The 18794-nt window shown below is 37.6% G+C and overlaps 1 protein-coding gene across 2 annotated transcripts in view; it reads right to left on the reverse strand.

Moving 5' to 3' along the window:
• The window catches only part of LOC115213643 (dynein beta chain, ciliary-like), an 884597-nt gene that overhangs the window by 24828 nt on the left and 840975 nt on the right, over positions 1-18794 (reverse strand). For both annotated transcript variants that reach the window (XM_036501971.1, XM_036501966.1), the window contains 2 exons: positions 17764-18006; positions 16749-16937 (listed from right to left, as the gene is read on the reverse strand). In XM_036501971.1, coding sequence (XP_036357864.1) covers positions 16749-16937; positions 17764-18006 — 432 coding nt within the window. The remainder of the gene's footprint in view (positions 1-16748; positions 16938-17763; positions 18007-18794) is intronic.

Consider the following 18794-nt stretch of genomic DNA (forward strand, 5'->3'; position numbering starts at 1 on the left):
GGGAGGCCTTCCGTTGGCCGCAAAGTGCAGACGATTTTCTTGAACTGGTGCTGAATTCGAATTGGTCCCAAGTTGTTACCTCCCCCACAAGGGGTAACAACACTTTGGATCTGCTACTAACCGCTTCTCCTGAAACAATCATTAGTGTCGCTACCGAAGAACCTTTGGTGACTCTGATCATTCCATGATCATGGCCGACTTGTCTCTGATTGGTTGTAACAAAAAACACAACCATCTTCAGATTGCCCGCTTTGACTGGAATAAAGCAAACTGGAGCTCTTATTGTACTGAGCTGCAACGCCCAAACTGGCGCGAATTTTATGCCTCTGGAGATGTGGACACTATACTCCAGAACATTCTGAATTCAATATGGGCAGCATGTGCAGCATCAGTACCACGCAAGCACAAAAAACTACCCAATAGTGCAATTTGGGAGACTGCAGCAGTCCGACTTGCCAGGAAAGAACGCCGTAATGCTGAACGGGAATACAAATTGCATAAATCAGAGAGCAACAGGAAAAAGCGCAATAGATCAGCCAACCACCTCAAGCAGGTGACAAAAAAGGCAGTGCTTGAATTTGAACAATGCATTGCAGCTAACCCTGACAGCAAAGGGTTCTGGAAGTATGTGCACTCAAAGCAGAGACCCCACTCTCCTGTTGGTCCCCTTCGCAATCCCCACACAGGACAGATTACTGGCAATCCCGAAGAATGTGCAGAAATCATTGCTGGATGCTATGCCGGCATCTTTACTGTCGAAGACCAAAATGTTCCATCATCATCACCACTGACATTGGACTCTATATCTTCTATGCAATTTACACCAGCAATGCTGCAACGCCACCTAAAGAATAAACGCAATTATGCCTCTCCTGGTCTCGATGGTGTTACATACCTACTTCTCAAACGCGGTGGGTACCATCTTCTAAGCCAACTTTCTCTATTCTTCCAATTCTGTCTCGACAATGGTGTTACTCCAGAACAGTGGAAAACTGCCAGTGTCATCCCTCTGTTAAAAAAAGGCGACCGCACATCGCCTGTCAACCATCGCCCCGTCAGTCTTACTAGCTGCATCGCCAAACTGATGGAATCCTGTATCAGAGAAACCCTCTGGAACTTCTGGAAGTCTCACAGCCTCATCCAGCCATCACAATTCGGATTTATTCCTAACTCCAGCTGCTGTAATCAACTCATCGAGTTTCTTGAGGACGTTACCCAAATCACTGATCGCGGATCCTGGGTGGATGTTGTTTACCTGGACTTTGCTAAGGCTTTTAACTCTGTGCCACACAAAAGACTTATGGTGAAGCTTTCTGCGTTGGGTGTAAGAGACGAACTCTATAACTGGTTAAAGTCCTTTATTTTCGGCCGAAAAGAGGTTGTCACAGTTCTAGGACAGCACTCTTCGCCCTATGAGATGACATCTGGTGTGCCGCAGGGATCTGTTCTTGGCCCTCTTTTATTTGTTGCATATGTTAATGACATAGATGCCAACTTAAAGAATGCCACAGTGCTGAAATATGCAGATGACATCAAGCTGTACCTCGAAATAAAGAGGTCAAATCCTGTACACTATGGATCTCTATTGCAAGCAGACCTGGACACAATGCAGCAGTGGATCATGGACTGGCAACTCAAGCTGGCTGTGGACAAAAGTACCACCATGCATTTTGGGAGGAGAAACCCAGCGTCCACCTACTCCCTCCACAACACTAGTCTCAAAAAGTCTTCAAGTGAACGTGACCTGAGTGTTATTGTCGACAGTGATTTGCGTTGGACAAAACACATCGCTAAAATTGTCAAGAAGGCTGAGGGTGTCTTGGCATCACTCACCAAATCCTTTGTGAGCTGCTCTCTGGCTATCTATTTGCGGCTTTATATAGCTATGGTAAGACCTCACCTGGAATTTGCATCACCGGTCTGGAACCCCTATCTTGCCCAGGACATCAATCGTCTGGAAGCTGTTCAGCGACGTGCAACCAAAAGAATACCCTCCATCAGGCATTTGCCATATCCTGAACGCCTTACTTCCCTGGGCATGGACACATTGAAACTCCGACGTCTGGCAGCTGACTTGGCAGACACCCATAAAATTATCAACCATCGCACAAACAATAACTCTGAGCACCTCTTCAAAATCCACCCATCTAACACCCGTGGACATATTTACAAAGTAAGAAAACAGCACAGCTCCCATGACTTCAGGAAACATTTTTTCACGCTGAGAGTTGCTGAAGCGTGGAACAAACTGCCGGCATCGGTTGTTAGTTGTCGGAGCACTGCATCCTTCAAAACTTCCATGCTTCTTGAGATTCGCCAACACTACACTTGATTTTCTCCCCTCCATACACACACAAGCATGTTCACTTTCCAGACATTTCTACATTGCTGCATGTACTTTATATGAACTTTCTGACAAGTTGTGGTGCACCTGAGCACTGTATACAATAATTTCATTATTATTATTATAAGAAGCATCAGATGCGGTGTGCAAGAGCGACGCTTGCGATGGTATGGTCATGTACTGCGGATGAATGAGGAGAGATGTGTGAAGAAGTGCCACTCCCGAACAGTTGAAGGAATCAGGGGGAGAGGTAGACCCAGGAAGACATGGGATGAGGCAGGCAAGCATGACCTCAGAGCATTGGGCCTCACTGAGGCAATGGCGAAGGACTGAGATCTCTGGAGATGTGCTGTGACTACTAAGACCCGTGATGCTTCCGGCACCAGTTCCGCATACCCCCTGCCCATTCAAAGTACCTTGGATCCCGGAACATCTCACTGTGCTTGAGGAGACCTGTTGAGTCAAGTGCATGTACATGAACATCAAACCAAATATCAATGGAAACAGTAGTTGTGATACCTGTGCCGGTGACACATAAAAAGCACCATCCGAACGTGGCCGATGCCAGACCCCTCTGGCACCTGTGCCACTGGCACATAAAAAGTACCCACTATACTCACGGAGTGGTTGGCATTATGAAGGGCATCCAGCTGTAGAAACACTGCCAGATCAGACTGGAGCCTGGTGCAGCCTTCTGGCTTCCCAGATCCCGGTTGAACCGTCCAACCCATGCTAGCATGGAAAACGGACGTTAAACGATGATGATGATGATGATGATACACCGAGTAAAAAATTTCAGTTATCTCTCTCTTTCACACATTACTCTCTCTCTGTCTCTTCACACACACTAACAGGGCTTGATGATTGGGGTGGCATCTTGTGAGGGGTTCCAGGGAAACAAGGTGTGGTTTAGGAACCCGAGGATGTACCTCATGAAACACGTGTTGCCAAAGAATAAAACAGTAATTTATTTATGTATTTTTTGGTATACAACCTGCCATTAACCCTTTTCTTATAAAATAGTTGAAGAATCTGGGGTGTAGGAATTGGGACAGTATTGGAACTTTTAACTTCTTGCTCTCTATCTTATGATCTCCAAAATTTAAGAATCTTGTGTTAACTGGGCTCTTATTATTTACTCTGTCTCTGCCACCACCTCAATGCAAAGACTATCAATATCAGAATCATCTTCACAACCACTACTGAGACATCCTAACATAATCAATGCCACTACTTCTATCATCATCATTATCATCATCATCCACTTCCGCCACCACCACCACCACCACCTCTGCAAAAACACCAACACTATAATTGCTGCCATCATACACATCCACTGTCACCACTACACCACCACCACCACTGCCATGATAACCACATCTACCACCTCCAACACCATTGCCACCACTATCTATGAGACATCCTAAGTTAGATACTACTTTCACTTTCTAGTTGGTCTTTGAGTCCATTTTATCTAATCTATCTCTCTAAAAGATGCAAACCAAGTAGCATTAAATGGAGAATGGATGTGAGCAGAAAGAGAGTAAGTTCCATTCCAGTTTACAACAATTATAGAATTATTCTCAAACCATAAATGAAGGGTGGAGAGGAGTGAAGGAGGAGTCATGTTTCCTCTGAGAGGTTACAGAAGTATTATTACACTGTTGTTAGAATAGCTGTGGAAAATGTAAGTTGAAATCAAATTTGATGCTAAATTCTTTTATAGTCATGTTCCCAAGTAAATAAACATAATCAATTTGAACAGTCTTAGTAAAATAACTACTTTCTTGAATTATTAATCAGGTGTTTGGATCAACAAAATTATGAGATAAAGGTGAGAAGGTCAGTAGAGTGTCTATCTGCTTGTAACTATGTAGACACTTAAAATAATGAGTGAAAGCATGATATACATTACTAAGTCATACTCGCTTGCAGGCAGTCACTATGATTTTTTTTATCCGCTTATATATATGCAATGAAGCATTGATGTTTCATTGTATATTTGGACATAACAATTAATTCTTCGTCGTCAAACTGTCCAACCCATGCCAGCATGAAACATGGATGTTAAATGATGTTGACTACATGATGACACTTCACATTATTGAAACATTGGGAATAGGAACTAGATCATCTGATGATGTTAACACATGACAGAGTGGCTTCCTCTCCATGTAGCAAGGAAGATTTTAATTGATATGTTTCTCCTTTTAGCATTTAAACCGGCCATATCTGGCCCAAATATTCTACCTGTTTTATGTTCAAACCGGTCAGGCCTGGCCTCTAGAAAGTCAATCTAAAAATAAGCAATCAGATCAATTAAATCTCAAGGCTACAGGTAATGCATGATTAATTCAAAGCAATGTGAATAAACAATCTGAATGTTAAGGAGTTAAGATGAAACAAGAATTGAACACTGGTTTTTAACAGTGATATCAGAGATCTTTTAAATTGAATTACATCACTTTTAATATTAAAACAAACTACTGTAACAATGTTAAACAAAATAATTGCATTCTTATTTGAACTAAAATCCATCATTCTCAGTATCATAAATAAAGGTGCCAGTCGCACCTCAGTGCTTACATGTTTGTCTTGTCTAATAAATAGAAGATTACTGAACATAAGACACTTGGGTCACTCAGCCAAGTTTCATCTGAGCAATATATGTGAAAGTTCTGGAAATTTGTGACCTTTTTGTATTTCAAATAATGTGCAAGTCTGAGAATAATATACATTGTTGGATACAGACATACAACTAAACTTATATATTTTAGATTTTCTCAAAAAGTCTAACAATTGCTGACTAATATAACTAGCTTCTCTATTACTGCCTGTGTCTCTCCTCTCTTTTTGTTATTCTATCTACAGATAGGTTTGTATGTGTAGTTCTTATATACACACATTCATACATTACCTCTTTTACTTGTTTCAGTTATTGAACTGTGGCACCACCTTGAAAGGTTTAGTGAAACTAATTGCGCCCACTACATATTTTTAAGTTTGTTATTTATTAGTGTCGTTTGCTAAACCGTGAAGTTGCAAGGACATAAACAAAACAACACCAATTGTTAATTTGGGATAGGGACAAACACAAAGACATTGTCTATGATGCTACTGGATCAACTAAAATATGTTACCCCCTACTATATTATTGAATAGTTTTTCTCCTATTTGTTATACTAACTACACCCTCACACACACAAATACATTTTTTGTAAGGTGGTTGGTGTTAAATCCAGACACAGAAACTTATGTTGCAAAGAGAAAGTATGAACAAAATGTAGTCCTGCAACTCAGTTGGGAGTGGAGGTGGAGGTACTGGCTCAGTTCTGCCCAACTGATCTGGCAGTGTTTCTACAGCTGGATGCCAACCACTCCGTGAGTGTAGTGGGTACTTTTTACGTGCCACTGGCACAGGTGCCAGGCGAGGCTGGCAATGGCCACGATTGGATTGGTGGTTTTTACATGCCACCAGCATGGAAGCAAGTGAAGGCGGCACTGGCATTGGCCACATCTGGACGGTGCTTTTGACATGCCACCGGCACAGGGATCACAACTACAATTTCCATTGATTTTTGATGTTGATGTACTTGACTCAATAGGTTTCCTCAAGCACAGGGTCGAATATATATTTTTAAATATTTTTTTGCAAACAACATGCAGATGCAAGTGTTACCTGTTGAAAGCTCTGCATACCAGATGCTAGCAAGTTTATGGGGCCATTAGGAGAGAATGCCTGCCATTTCGGGACCTATCTCTTGACAGCATCATTGGGCACCCCTCACTGAAATGAGACCCTGCTTGCTAGATCAACTGGTCATCAGGTTTCACTCAATATTCTTCTAGCCATTGCTCATTGTTGCTTTCTAACCAAATCCAGTGGTTTGCCTTTTCCAGTGTAGTTTGGATATTACTCCTAGTGGTATTTGCTTTACGATGAATTAAGTCAATGATGGCAATAGTCACTTCACACTGTGTCCAACAAACCCTCTACATCCAACTTTGATTGAAAAATGCTCTGCTTTCCAGCCTGTGTCTTCACATTCCTCTAGGAGGTTTTCATAACAGCCAATCTTTTGAGATCGAGCGGCATCCATGTTATCTTCATGAGGAACTCAACTAGATTTACCATTTTCTTTCTTTTACGCCATATTATCATATATATATATACACACACACACATGTATATATACGTGTGTGTGTGTGTGTATATATATATATATATATATATCATGATCATCATCATCACTTTTTGGTCCTGGCATCTGTTTGGCAAGACTGAGTTAGTTCATATTGACATTTACTTCCCCACTCTACCTACCCCAACTATATTTTGGAGTTGACTACTTCAAGTTTCTTATTTCTTTGCATCCATCAATTAATGATAATATAGTATATCTTGTATATAATATAACATATACATATATCAAAACAGGAGATAAGAAAAAATTTTTGGTATTATTTATTCACCATTACACATGTTTCATTTACTAATAGGGGTTACAAAATTGTATTTAACAGAGAAACATGTAAAATATATTCTGTTAGAAAGTCTTCAGACAGAAAATCAGAGTAAAAAGTAAGCAACGTTTTGAAACATGAAATTCATCACAATATATTTCAGCAATGTGGAAATTTTATTCATCAAAGTAGGTACCATTACAATCAACACATTTGTGCCAATGAGTTACAAGTTTGTTTATTCTGGTAACATAAAAATCTGGAGTTCTGAAGCTGATGAACTCTTTGAACACAGTTTCAGCAACAGTTTGATTTTTGAACTCCTTCTCTTTCAGGAAACCATCAAGGTCCTTGAAAAAGTAGTAGTCGGTAGGAGAAAGGTCTGGGGAATAAGCTGGGTGGGGAAGAAATTCATAGCCAAGTTCCTTCAATTTTTGGAGCATCATTAGTGAAATTTATGGTCGAGCATTGTTATGAAGAATGATTGGCCCTCTTCTGTTGACCAGTCTGGGACAGAGGAGTAGCAGTTTTTCTTTCATTTTGGCAATTTCATGACAATATGTTTCTGCAGTAATGTTTTTTCCAGATTTTAAAAAGTTATAATGGATGATTCCAAAAGTACACCACCAAGCAGTCACCATAACCTTTTTGAAGAGCTTGGGTTTAGGGAAGGTTTTCAGTGCTTCATTTTGCTCCAACCACTGCAAAGAACGTTTTTTATTGTACAGAATCCACTTTTCATTGCAAGTTACAATATGGTCAAGAAATGGATTGGTCTGGTTGCGGAGAAGAAGCAATAAGCATTTTCTGATTTTCATTCAAATTTGTCGAGCTTTTTTGATTTTCTGATTGCATGAAAATGGTTGCAGGCAGTTTTCTGACTAACTTGAAGTTCTTTTGCCAGTTCTCAAGTGGTTTTATATGGATCTTTCTCAATGACAGTCTCTACTTGACTGTCATCGATGACAGATGGGCGTCCATAATGCTCACAATCTGCAAAATCATTTAAACCATTTTCAAGCTGACCTCTCACTGGTCATTTCCCCACCAAATGTTTCATTGATAGCATGAACAGTTTTAGCTGCTTTACATCCTTTTTTGAAGTTGAATTGCAAAACTGCTCAAATATCGCACTTTCACAGTTCCCTTTCAGATGATTGTAAGAATGGGGAAAAAAAATATAATGTTAATTTATTGATGCATTTGGGTAAGTTTATATCTGTATTATCAGACAACTGCAAAAAAATGTTTAACAAAAATTCAAAACCCTGCAAAAATCTGGTACAAATTCTTCATGGTTCAAAACGTTGCTTATTTTTATTCAATCTGATGATTGATTCGCTGTCTGAGGAGTTTTTATAAAGATATTTTATCATTTTCTCTTACATGTATAATATTCTAACTCGTACTAGCAAATGAAACATGTGCAATGGTGAATAAATAATACTAAAAATATTTTCCACTCTACTGTTTTGATGCGTAATTACTCTGCAAATATTATTTTCCAATATTTTTCTACTCTTATACATACCTCACACAATTATAACATCTACATACAATATTGGCATACTGGAATATACAGGTGTGCTTCACGAGGACACGGCTTCGATTACAACCCTATCTACATACTATATATGTGTTTATATATATATATATATATGTATGCACGCATACATATGTACAGAAAGACTGATAGAAGGCGCAGGCACGTAGTTTCCTTCTTAATCATATGGTTTTGAGTTCAGTCCCAGTGCATGGCAACTTCGCCAAGTATCAATTATGATAGCCAAGATTGACCAAATCCTTGTGAGTGAATTTGATAGATGGAACCTGTAAGAAATCTATCTATATAAATATGTGTGTATATCTGTTTTATGTTTGTGCTCTATAAAAGTTGCAAGCTACAAGGTTTGCTGTTGTCATTTCTCTGGTTGACAAATTGTCTGCTTACTCAAGCCTTTCAAGACATGCGTAATTAAGAGATTCCTTATTTAAAACACAGTCAAGTGTTAATGACAGGAAAGGCAATCTGGTTGTGAAAGAATACTTCAATCATTTTTTCATTTAAAACATACTTGACTCGAAAAACATGTAAATCAAACAGACATATTCAAATACATACATGTATTTGATGATATTATATGTTATATACCTATGATATATGTATATATGATTGAAATTATATGTGTGTATATATATATATATATATATATATAATGTATGTATGTATAATTATTTTCTTGTTAATTAATGATTCCTATCAATATAAGTATTCCCTCACTACATGTCTATGTCTACTATTACATGTCTTAAAAAAGAAACAAAAATCTCATTGTTTTGGGCGAATGATTCAACCATTATGAAACCAAAGATTTTTTACTGTTGTTTCTGAAGGCAGCTGTGCGCCCACCAACCCACCCATCCCACTTTACATGACACATCACTTGCATTCTTTTATTTATTCTGATCTCCCACCCAAAGAATATTCATCCTAATAATTTCCATGACTTTTGTTTCGGGTGAACTTCTACTTAGAAGGAAATTCCATTTATGCATGTATGCATACATTTACACCGAGAAAAGTCATTTAACATTGTCTTTACATTTGGTTGTTTATCATTAAAAAATGTTTTGAAACCTAGAATTGTTTCTTCTTTTATTAATTTCAGTCAGTGTGCTATGACCATGCTCAGGCACTGTCTTTGGGTATCTTTCATTGATCCTATCAATATTAGAGATAATTTCAAACATAGGGCAGCGTCCCATTTTAACGATGCCTGTTCATTGAAAGTAACCTTTGATAGCCTAGTATACTAGAGCAGTAAACATGTAAATGAACACACACACATACACACAAACACATCTTGCGGGCTTCTTCATAGAATCATTCTCCCAATTTGACTCACATGACATTGATCAACTAAGACTACAGTAAAGACAATCCAGAAACCCATGTGGTGTGAAGCAAATCTTTCAACCACAAATCTATCCTTTGAATGTAATGCCATCATGACAATTATTCCATGAAGAAAGTTAAGCTGGAGCAGCACCAGAAATTAAGGCATCCATCATCTGTTGGTAAAGGTCAGGAATATTTTGAGAATAAAAAGAAAATACAGCTAATCAAACTACCTGACTTTGTAAAGAAGATAATATTGAAAAAGTAAAGATACTCAAACCAAGTTTTGGTTTCTGAAATATTGCCAAGGTTGCAGCACCTCAGATTTAGGTGAGAATCTTGTCAAGCCTGCTATGATAACTTGTGCAAATGAGGTTCTGGGAAAAGATGCTGAACCTACTCTGAGTACAATTCCACTTTCAAATAACACAATTACAAGAAGACAGGATGAAATGTCTAATTTTGTTGAGGAGAAAGAAGACTGTGGAAATTCTCCGAACGACCAATTTTTCTATCCAGGTTGATGATAGCACAATTCATAACCAAGTTATCCTTCTGGTCTATGTCAGATTCAACCATGAAGATGATATAAGGGAAGAAATGTTATTCATTAAAAGTTTTTTTTTTAAACAACTAATGGAGAAAATATATTCAATGAAGTAATGCAGTATTTTAATGATAAAAATATTCCATCGACTAATTTGATCAACACTGCATCAGATGGAGCTGCAGCCATGACTGGAAAAGTGAAAGGCTTTGTTTCTAGAATGAAATCAGTTGCTCCTCACATTTTAAATATACGTTGCATTATCCACAGACAGCATGTGGTTGCTAAGAATATTGGAGGACACATGGAAAATGCACTCAACACTTCCATACATACAAATAACATTGTCAAATCAAACTCTGTGAATAATAGATTTTTTATGCAATTCTGTGAAGATGAAGATTTTAAAACCCTATTGCTTCACACAGAAGTAAGATGGGTCAAAAGGCATGAGCCTTGAAAGACTAGTGAATTTGTGGAAGTCATTAATCCACATTACAACTTCAAGACAAACTGATACAGCTAAGAAAATTTTGGAAAGACTTTCTGAGTTTAAAAAAAATATTATACTTGAGTGATATTTTTAAAACAGTGAATCTGCTTAACTGCAAGGTAGAAAATCAGATTTGGTCACCTGTATACTGCTAGTATACATATATACTAGCAGTAAAACCCATTGTTGATCAGGTAATTACTTTGACTGTTTATCGAGAGCCACATTTAAAGTATTATATGTATAATTTACTTCTCCTGTGTGTGTGTATTTTTATAAGAGAAAACCATGTAATAATTGAAGTAGAAGAAAGATTAATATCATACATGAACTTGTGTTTGTTTATGATAGCTAAGGCGGTGATAGACAGCTAATGCGTGCATGAATGCGATGCGATCTCTGCCCAGTATCCCGAAGTGAAGAATGCATTAAGTAAATAAAAAGCAAGCGATTATTAGAGAGCAATAGCTGCCTTAGCCGCGTGCATAAACGCGATGCGTCCATGTGTTACGTACGCTACCGGACACACACTCACGGGCGATATCGCCACCGAGATAACAGCTTTTCGATCAATCGCATCGCTGGCCGCCAACTCTTTGCTCGCTCCAAATGCTATTGCTCTCTACTACAAATCCCTTGTCTGCACCCAACTTTATTACTAATACAATTATCGTTGTTGTTGTCATTGTCATCATCATCATCATCGATTAACGTCCGTTCTCCATGATGGCATGGGTTGGACAGTTTGACTGAAGTCTTGGAGAGCCAGCTGCTGCAACAGGCTCCAATCTAGTCTAGCATAATTTCTACATCTAAATGCCCTTCCTAACGCCAACTATTCTGAGAGTGTAGTGGGTGTTCTTTATGTCTCATCAGCACAGGAGCCAGCTAGCGGGTCACCGGCCCCCAGCTACGGTATTGGTTTTACTTGACTCAAGCATACTGCAAGCTTACGTATGTCCTCGGCATTCATGGCCCATGTTTCACTACTGTATAGCATGGCAGTTCACACACATGCATTATACAGTCCACCTTTCCCCCTGAGTGAGAGGCCATTAGCTGCCAGCAGAAGTAGGAGCTCCCTGAATTTGCTCAGGCTATTATTACTCTAGTTGCTACAGTCGCAGAGCAATCACTCCCACTACATACTTGGTCGCCTAAGTAGTAGAAAGTATTTATTACTTCTAGTTTCTTCCTCAGGCATGTAATGGAAGCTGTTTTCTGAACACCTTCAGTGTTTATTGCCCCACTGCATCTGCCACACACAAGAAATAATTTTCCCAGTTAACCTTCCTTTGATATTGCTGCACCTTTTATGTGTCCATAGCTTACACCGGGTGCATCGTATGGAGTTTCTACCAATGCCTTTTCTACAGAGGAGTTTGTGATTTGACAGCCTGCACACTAACTAAAACTTTGGTTTTGGCTAGGTTAGCCCTAAGGCCATTCAATTCTAGACTTTGCTTCCACGCCCTAACCTTTGGCTCCAGTTCCGGCAGTGACTCTGCTATTAGTGCAAGGTCATCAGCATAGAGGAGCAGCCTCTCTTGAATTCCTGTTATTGCCTGGAGGACTATAATGAATAAGAGGGGGCTGAGGACTGATCTTAGGTTGACCCTTACCCCTACCCGATATTCTTCACTGTACTCGTTGCCAACCCTCACCTTACTGTACATGGCTTGTACAGCTCTCAATAAACATTCATCCATCCCTAGTCTCCTCATTGACCACCAGATAGGGGATCGGGGGACCCTGTCAATGAAAGCCAGGTACAGAGTTTTATCTTGGACTAGCTATTTCTCCTGCATCTGTCTTATCAGAAATATAGCATCAGTGGTGCTTTCCCCTGGCACGAACCGAAACTGCATCTCATCTAGACTGCCTCTATCCCTAATTACTTGGGCTATGACCCTCTCCGTGACCTTCATTACCTGATCCAACAACTTGATACCTCTGTAATTATTTGTATCTAATGCGTCACCTTTACCTTTGTTAGCAGTTGACTATGGTGCTGCTACACCAGTCATTGGGTATGACTCCTTCATGTATCACCTAGTTGACTATGCTATAGCCGACACCGCTAGATAGTTTGAGCATCTCTGTGGTGATTCCTGATTGCCCAGGGGCTTTCCCTGTCTTCATACCCTTAATTGCTTTACCTACCAAGGCACTGTCAATTTAGTTAGATAGCTGGTCCCTCTGTTGGGCCGGCATTCGGCAGACTCTCTTTCACACATTCATTCACTTTATTTAGCAAACTTTCATAATGGCGTCTCCAAACCTGTCTCTTTGCAGCTTCGTTTAAAGCAAGTGAACCATCACCCATGAGGACACATTTCTCTCCTAGGACATCACGATTCTCTCTCACACACTGTCTGGCAACAGGAAAATACTTCAAGTCATTGGTCATCACAGCGCAGAACATTGGCAAATTTTTCCTTATCTGCTTCCCCTCTGGCCAAATAAACCTATCTCCTAGCTTCCCTTTTGGCAGTCTGATACAATTCCCTGCTATCACCGGTCTTCCAGTCCTTCAAAGCCTGTTTCTTTCCCTTACTAGCCCTGTCAACAACATTGTTCCACCACCACATTACCTTGGGTTGAGAGGAGACTTTGCACCATCCACAGATCTGGTCACTAGCCCTCAAAAGGTTGTCCTCCAGTTGTCTTCCACAGCTTTGAGTAATATGTCTCTCAATCTCTTTTTGCAGGATCCTTAAGCTTCCAGACCCTTCTCCTCCATTCTGGTCGTCTTCTGGGCATCCATTTAGCCCTGATCCTGAAGTTGCTAACTACTAATCTATGTTATGGGGTACATTCTTCACCTGGGAAGGTTTGGGCATTTACAAGTAGTTGTCTTTCCTGTTTCCTAGTGAAGATGTAATCAATTTGACTAGTGTGTCTACCAGATTGGTAGGTTACTAAATGGCCCTGAATATGCTAATCGATTAGCATTTAGTAATTATGATACTTCTACAATTGAAAATAATTTTAATAAATAAGGAATTTATGTATTGTGGCATTTGATACTTGTCAATTGTCTACATTGTTCACATAAATGCCAGTACCAGGCAGAGGTGGTTTCCAGCAGTAAGAGAACCTTAAGAATAAATAAATGGAAATTTGTCGGCAGAACAAAGTTAGCAACCTCTTACACTCTCAGTGTTGTGATGAGAGCCAAGGTACCCTCTTGTGAGGAATGGACTGAACCGAGAGAGTGTATATAGTTTGTGTTATTTCATAGTGAAGTTCGAGAGTGTGGGTTGGTTTGTTCATTTGGAATATTTGTTTATTCTTAAGAGATAGTTATGTTGTTATTGCTGCTGCATTATCTTATTTTATCACACTGGTACCACATATTTCAGGCCATAATTGCAATAGTGGTGTAATTGGATACAAACCATGTTACAGCATTTGGCGGCAAAAGGCTCGAAGATCACGTAGCATGTAATTCACCTGCAAACTAAGCATTAAATTCTTTCTTACCAGATTGTCATCCTTCTGAAATTCCCTTGTCCATGTTATTTCCTCTGCAGCCATCCACACATTTTATTCAAGATCAACTACGTCAATCTTACCAGTTTTGAAGGCACAGCTCTTGTCTCAGAAGGAATGCAAAAGGCAAGGATACAGCCCACTTTATCCAGCCAAATTGTTCAAATAAAACATGGGAAAAAAAATCCTAACACCCACTACTATTCCTGTGAATTAGTAAGCTGTAAACTATATCAAACTGAGCCCACATCATCATCTTTAACATGTCTCACAGCTAGAACCCTTTTACTAAATATTTTAGCCAATCATTTATCTCCAGAATGGCAGCTTCTACATGGAATCACATTCTCATCAGACATTAATTTACACAAGTTGAAAAAAGACATCATCTACATTCACATTAACAGTTTAGGAAAGCCTACAGATGTTCTCTTGCTCGCACTTTATATTAATACAAATAAGAATTTTTAACAAAGGTACATAGCCAAAAATTTTATAGGAGGAAATAATGTCAACTATATTGACCCACCCCTGGTCTTGGGGTTGTGGTGGTGGCATTGGAGGTTGTAGTAATGGTTGTAGTGGTGGTTGTGAAGATGATTCTGATATTGATAGTCTTTGCATTGAGGTGGTGGCAGAGTCAGAGTAAATAATAAGAGCCCAGTTAACGCAAGATTCTTAAATTTCGGAGATCATAAGATAGAGAGCAAGAAGTTAAAAGTTCCAATACTGTCCCAATTCCTACACCCCAGATTCTTCAACTATTTTATAAGAAAGGGGTTAATGGCAGGATAGGGATTCAGCTTAAAAATAAATTGTATAACAAAAAATACATAAATAAATTACTGCTCCAACGATGTAATTTTAGTATGTGTGTATGTATGTATGTGTGTGTGTGTGTATGTATGTATGTATGGATCAAAACAGTTTGATTCAAATTCTGTGGTACTTATATATTCATACATACATATACATGTAGATGTATATAACATATATATATTGTATGTAAACATCTTTTATAAATATATATAATTCATGCATCTATAATACACACACATTATAAATATATACACATATATGCATATGCATTAGAATATGTGTGTATAGGTGTATATATATATATATATGCATATGTTTGTATACATGTGTGTGTGTGTGTATAAAAATAAATATAAGCACTCAGGATCTACACAAATTTTATATATACTCCACGAAGTTCAAAAGGTAAAAATCCGGTATTTTAAATTTTTGTTGCATTTCTAATCTTTCTGATGTCTAAGGATGGATATTTATGCGTATGAATCTTTTTCTTTTTATTTTGTTTCAAATATAATTCTAGGGAACTGAAAAACTGTGTACGATTACGATGAGCCAAGCCAATGTTTACATTTTGACAAATTGCTTTCCACGTCACAGATAACACTACGCAGATAATAAGTTCACATAAATACAGACAATACGATTGGCTAAAATTTGCAGTTTTAATCTACGATTAAAGTCATAAAATAGATTTTTCTCAAATAAACTAGTTCCAACTTGTGTCTTGTTTTGAGACACTCTACGAGTACACGAAGTTTCAAATTATTTAGTTAACTAGAAAGATCTGCGGTCCTGGCCACGATATTGAAAAGATCCGGTGCAGCTACTGCACCCCCTGTTCCCGGGCCCTTGATCATAATGCATTTCAATAAGTATTTCTAAAATAATATTTTCTAACTTTGGAAGATAATGGATGAGACAAAGACATGTTGAGAGATAAGCTAAATAAAAGGTCTAGTTTGTCAGATAAGATTTGGACTCAGAATTGTATGACTAAAAAAAGTGAGCAAGTCAAATTCCTTTAGAAAAATAACTGAATAAAAAAAATTGTACATTTATTAATTTTAGGCTTGTATATTCTAGGAAATTAACTATTTTTCTTAAATGCACTTCCTAATATCTGCGACAAAGAACAGTTATGTCTTTGGTGAATTGTTTGTTCAAAGGAAAGGTGTTATTTGTTAAAGAGTAAAATATACTGCCAATGTACAAAGTGAACTTATTGCTTCAGATAAATATCTACCAATAACAAATTTCAGACAGTAACACTTTTCCACTACTCAGTAGCTGCAGCAGTTCATTTACTACTCTCCATTATTATTGGCATGTTAGTAGCAAAAGTCAAATAGGCTTTGAGTTTTAACCAATTCAATTGATTGTTGAACTTTGAAATCTTAATCCATTTATCACTGTTCCAAAGCATTCATTTTTATATTTGCTATAATCTAAACATAAATTTTGTATGTAATTAAGAAATTTTCTTTATTTGGCTGCCAAATGAACTTTCTTTCAAATGTAAGGGAGATACATATTTTTTTGAAGTGGTAGGATACTATTTCCTATAAAGGACATGGTGCAATTGTTGAAGCAGAGTTTTAGCATATTAGCCAGAACTCTAGTGCAATCTTATTCTCTACTCTCAGCCTTTACTTTCCTAAAAAAAAAAAAAATTAGGAGAAAATTTTACCTTAAGACCAAGATCCAGTTCTTTGAGTGTACGTTTTATTTCTGATATCAGCAAATTCATCCGTTCACATTCCTGGAAAGCCACAACAACATAAGGGGTTCTCTCTTCAGCTGGAACCTTCCCCATTAACTCTGCCATTATAAATTCATCTGGAAGTTTCTCAGTCATCTCATCAAGAATAGTTTTCACCTTAATGAATTGAGTTTTAACAAATGGTAAATATTTTTCTATATATTTGTTTTTGTTATTTCAGTATTAAAAATAAACTTAATTTGCATTTAGCCTTTTGTATAATTGAAATGTATGAGTTAGTAGAGTACCAGAGCCATGGTTAATTAGATTTATGGGTTACTGCAGAAATAGCCTAGTTTTCAGTTTCTATCCTGCCATGATCACTGGTTCATGTTCATAGCCAATATATCAACTTCTCTGAGGTCCAGTTCTCTGAATTATTTACATAGGGTAAACAACATTAGGTCTATAAAACAGAGGAGTGATTGGATCTTCTGCTGAGTTTGAGTTATAACTGAATCACTAACTTTGCAACCATACTTTTAATTCAATTGCTACACAAAAATGGTTGAAAAAATCATAAAGTAGGTTATAGAGGTAGTGCTACAAAGCCAAGAAAGAAATGATAGTTCATTTTGCCATAGTTTTAAATTCATATCTTATTTAGGTCTCTTTTACTTCTTTCCTTAAGTAATTAGACTGTTGTCATACCAATGCAAGTGCTATAAACAAAATAAATTGTTTGCCAATTGATAAGCTAATGCTGACTGAATTTGAAAGAAAAAAAAAATGGGAGCAGTGATATTCAAGCAATTACCAAAAGTTTTAGCAATGAGTAAAATGTGAACTGACCCAAACTAAGCACTGACATTAGATCAGGAACTAACTTTCTATTCAACGATATAGAGCTTCAGAGTTTTAGTTGCATACTAGAGCTACACTGATAATACTTTATCACCCAAATCACATGAAAATGTTTTAACATATGGATTTCTGAACATACCTTTTCTTCTTTACTAATTCCAGCACCTCCAGCAGTACCTGAATCCTGTGGTTGCATTTCAAAAACGGTTTTAAAAAGATTTTCCGATGTACTAGTGAGAAATTCAATTTCAGCATTTGGATGCAATCCATAAAGGTAAGGACTTTCTGGAGGCAGCATTTCATCTATATATGCATGATAACCTTTGAAGTCAGAATTGGGTGGTATTGGAAAACCAGGAGCCAAAAATAATTCTGAGCTCAACTAAAAACAAAAAATTGCATGTCCAGTATATCAGTTTTACTTTTTTAAAATATATTCTAAATGATGAAACAAAATCAAGACAATTATATTAAGATGTTCTAAAAAATGGATAGATGTTCAGTAATAAATCTTTTATGATGATGAAATTATGGGAAGATCTCTAGGATTTTATTCTTCTCAAAAATATGAAAAGAGTATTCTGTATGATTTGCAGTGGGTTCTCATGACCTCGGCTATCCTTATATGAATATTGATTTAAGCTAATAAAACACACTTTTCATACATTTCTCATACACTATCTAAAATATTGTGGGTAAAGCAAATGAGTTGTATTTTGAATATAAATTGAAGCGGGTAGTTTGACCCTTTTTATCTAGGTCATTTAGGACAACACTTACTCATTTATACGAGCAATTATACCAGACAGTAAAACATAGACTCAGCAATAACATTCATGAAAAACACTTATTTTAAAAGTTAAATAACCAATATCTAAAGACTATATTTAGATATCGAATGCCTTTTCTGATAAGTGTCACGTCACAAAACTATAATGGTCCATAGGACCCCACAACACACTCCAAATTTAGTAACATGATGTTGAGAGCTTGATGTATATTTTCACATGCTAAGAATTCAACTCAGCACTGTAAGCCATCAAAATATTGTGGAGTGTAGTGCTACCACCACTCAGTGGTGAACTATATCTGTCACAAGGATCAAAATTGATATAGTTACAATGCATTATATTTTTGAGAAAAACTTTTGAGTTCATGTTTGGTTGTTCT

This window comes from Octopus sinensis, linkage group LG1 (genome assembly GCF_006345805.1).
Source record: "Octopus sinensis linkage group LG1, ASM634580v1, whole genome shotgun sequence".
NCBI lineage: Eukaryota > Metazoa > Mollusca > Cephalopoda > Octopoda > Octopodidae > Octopus > Octopus sinensis.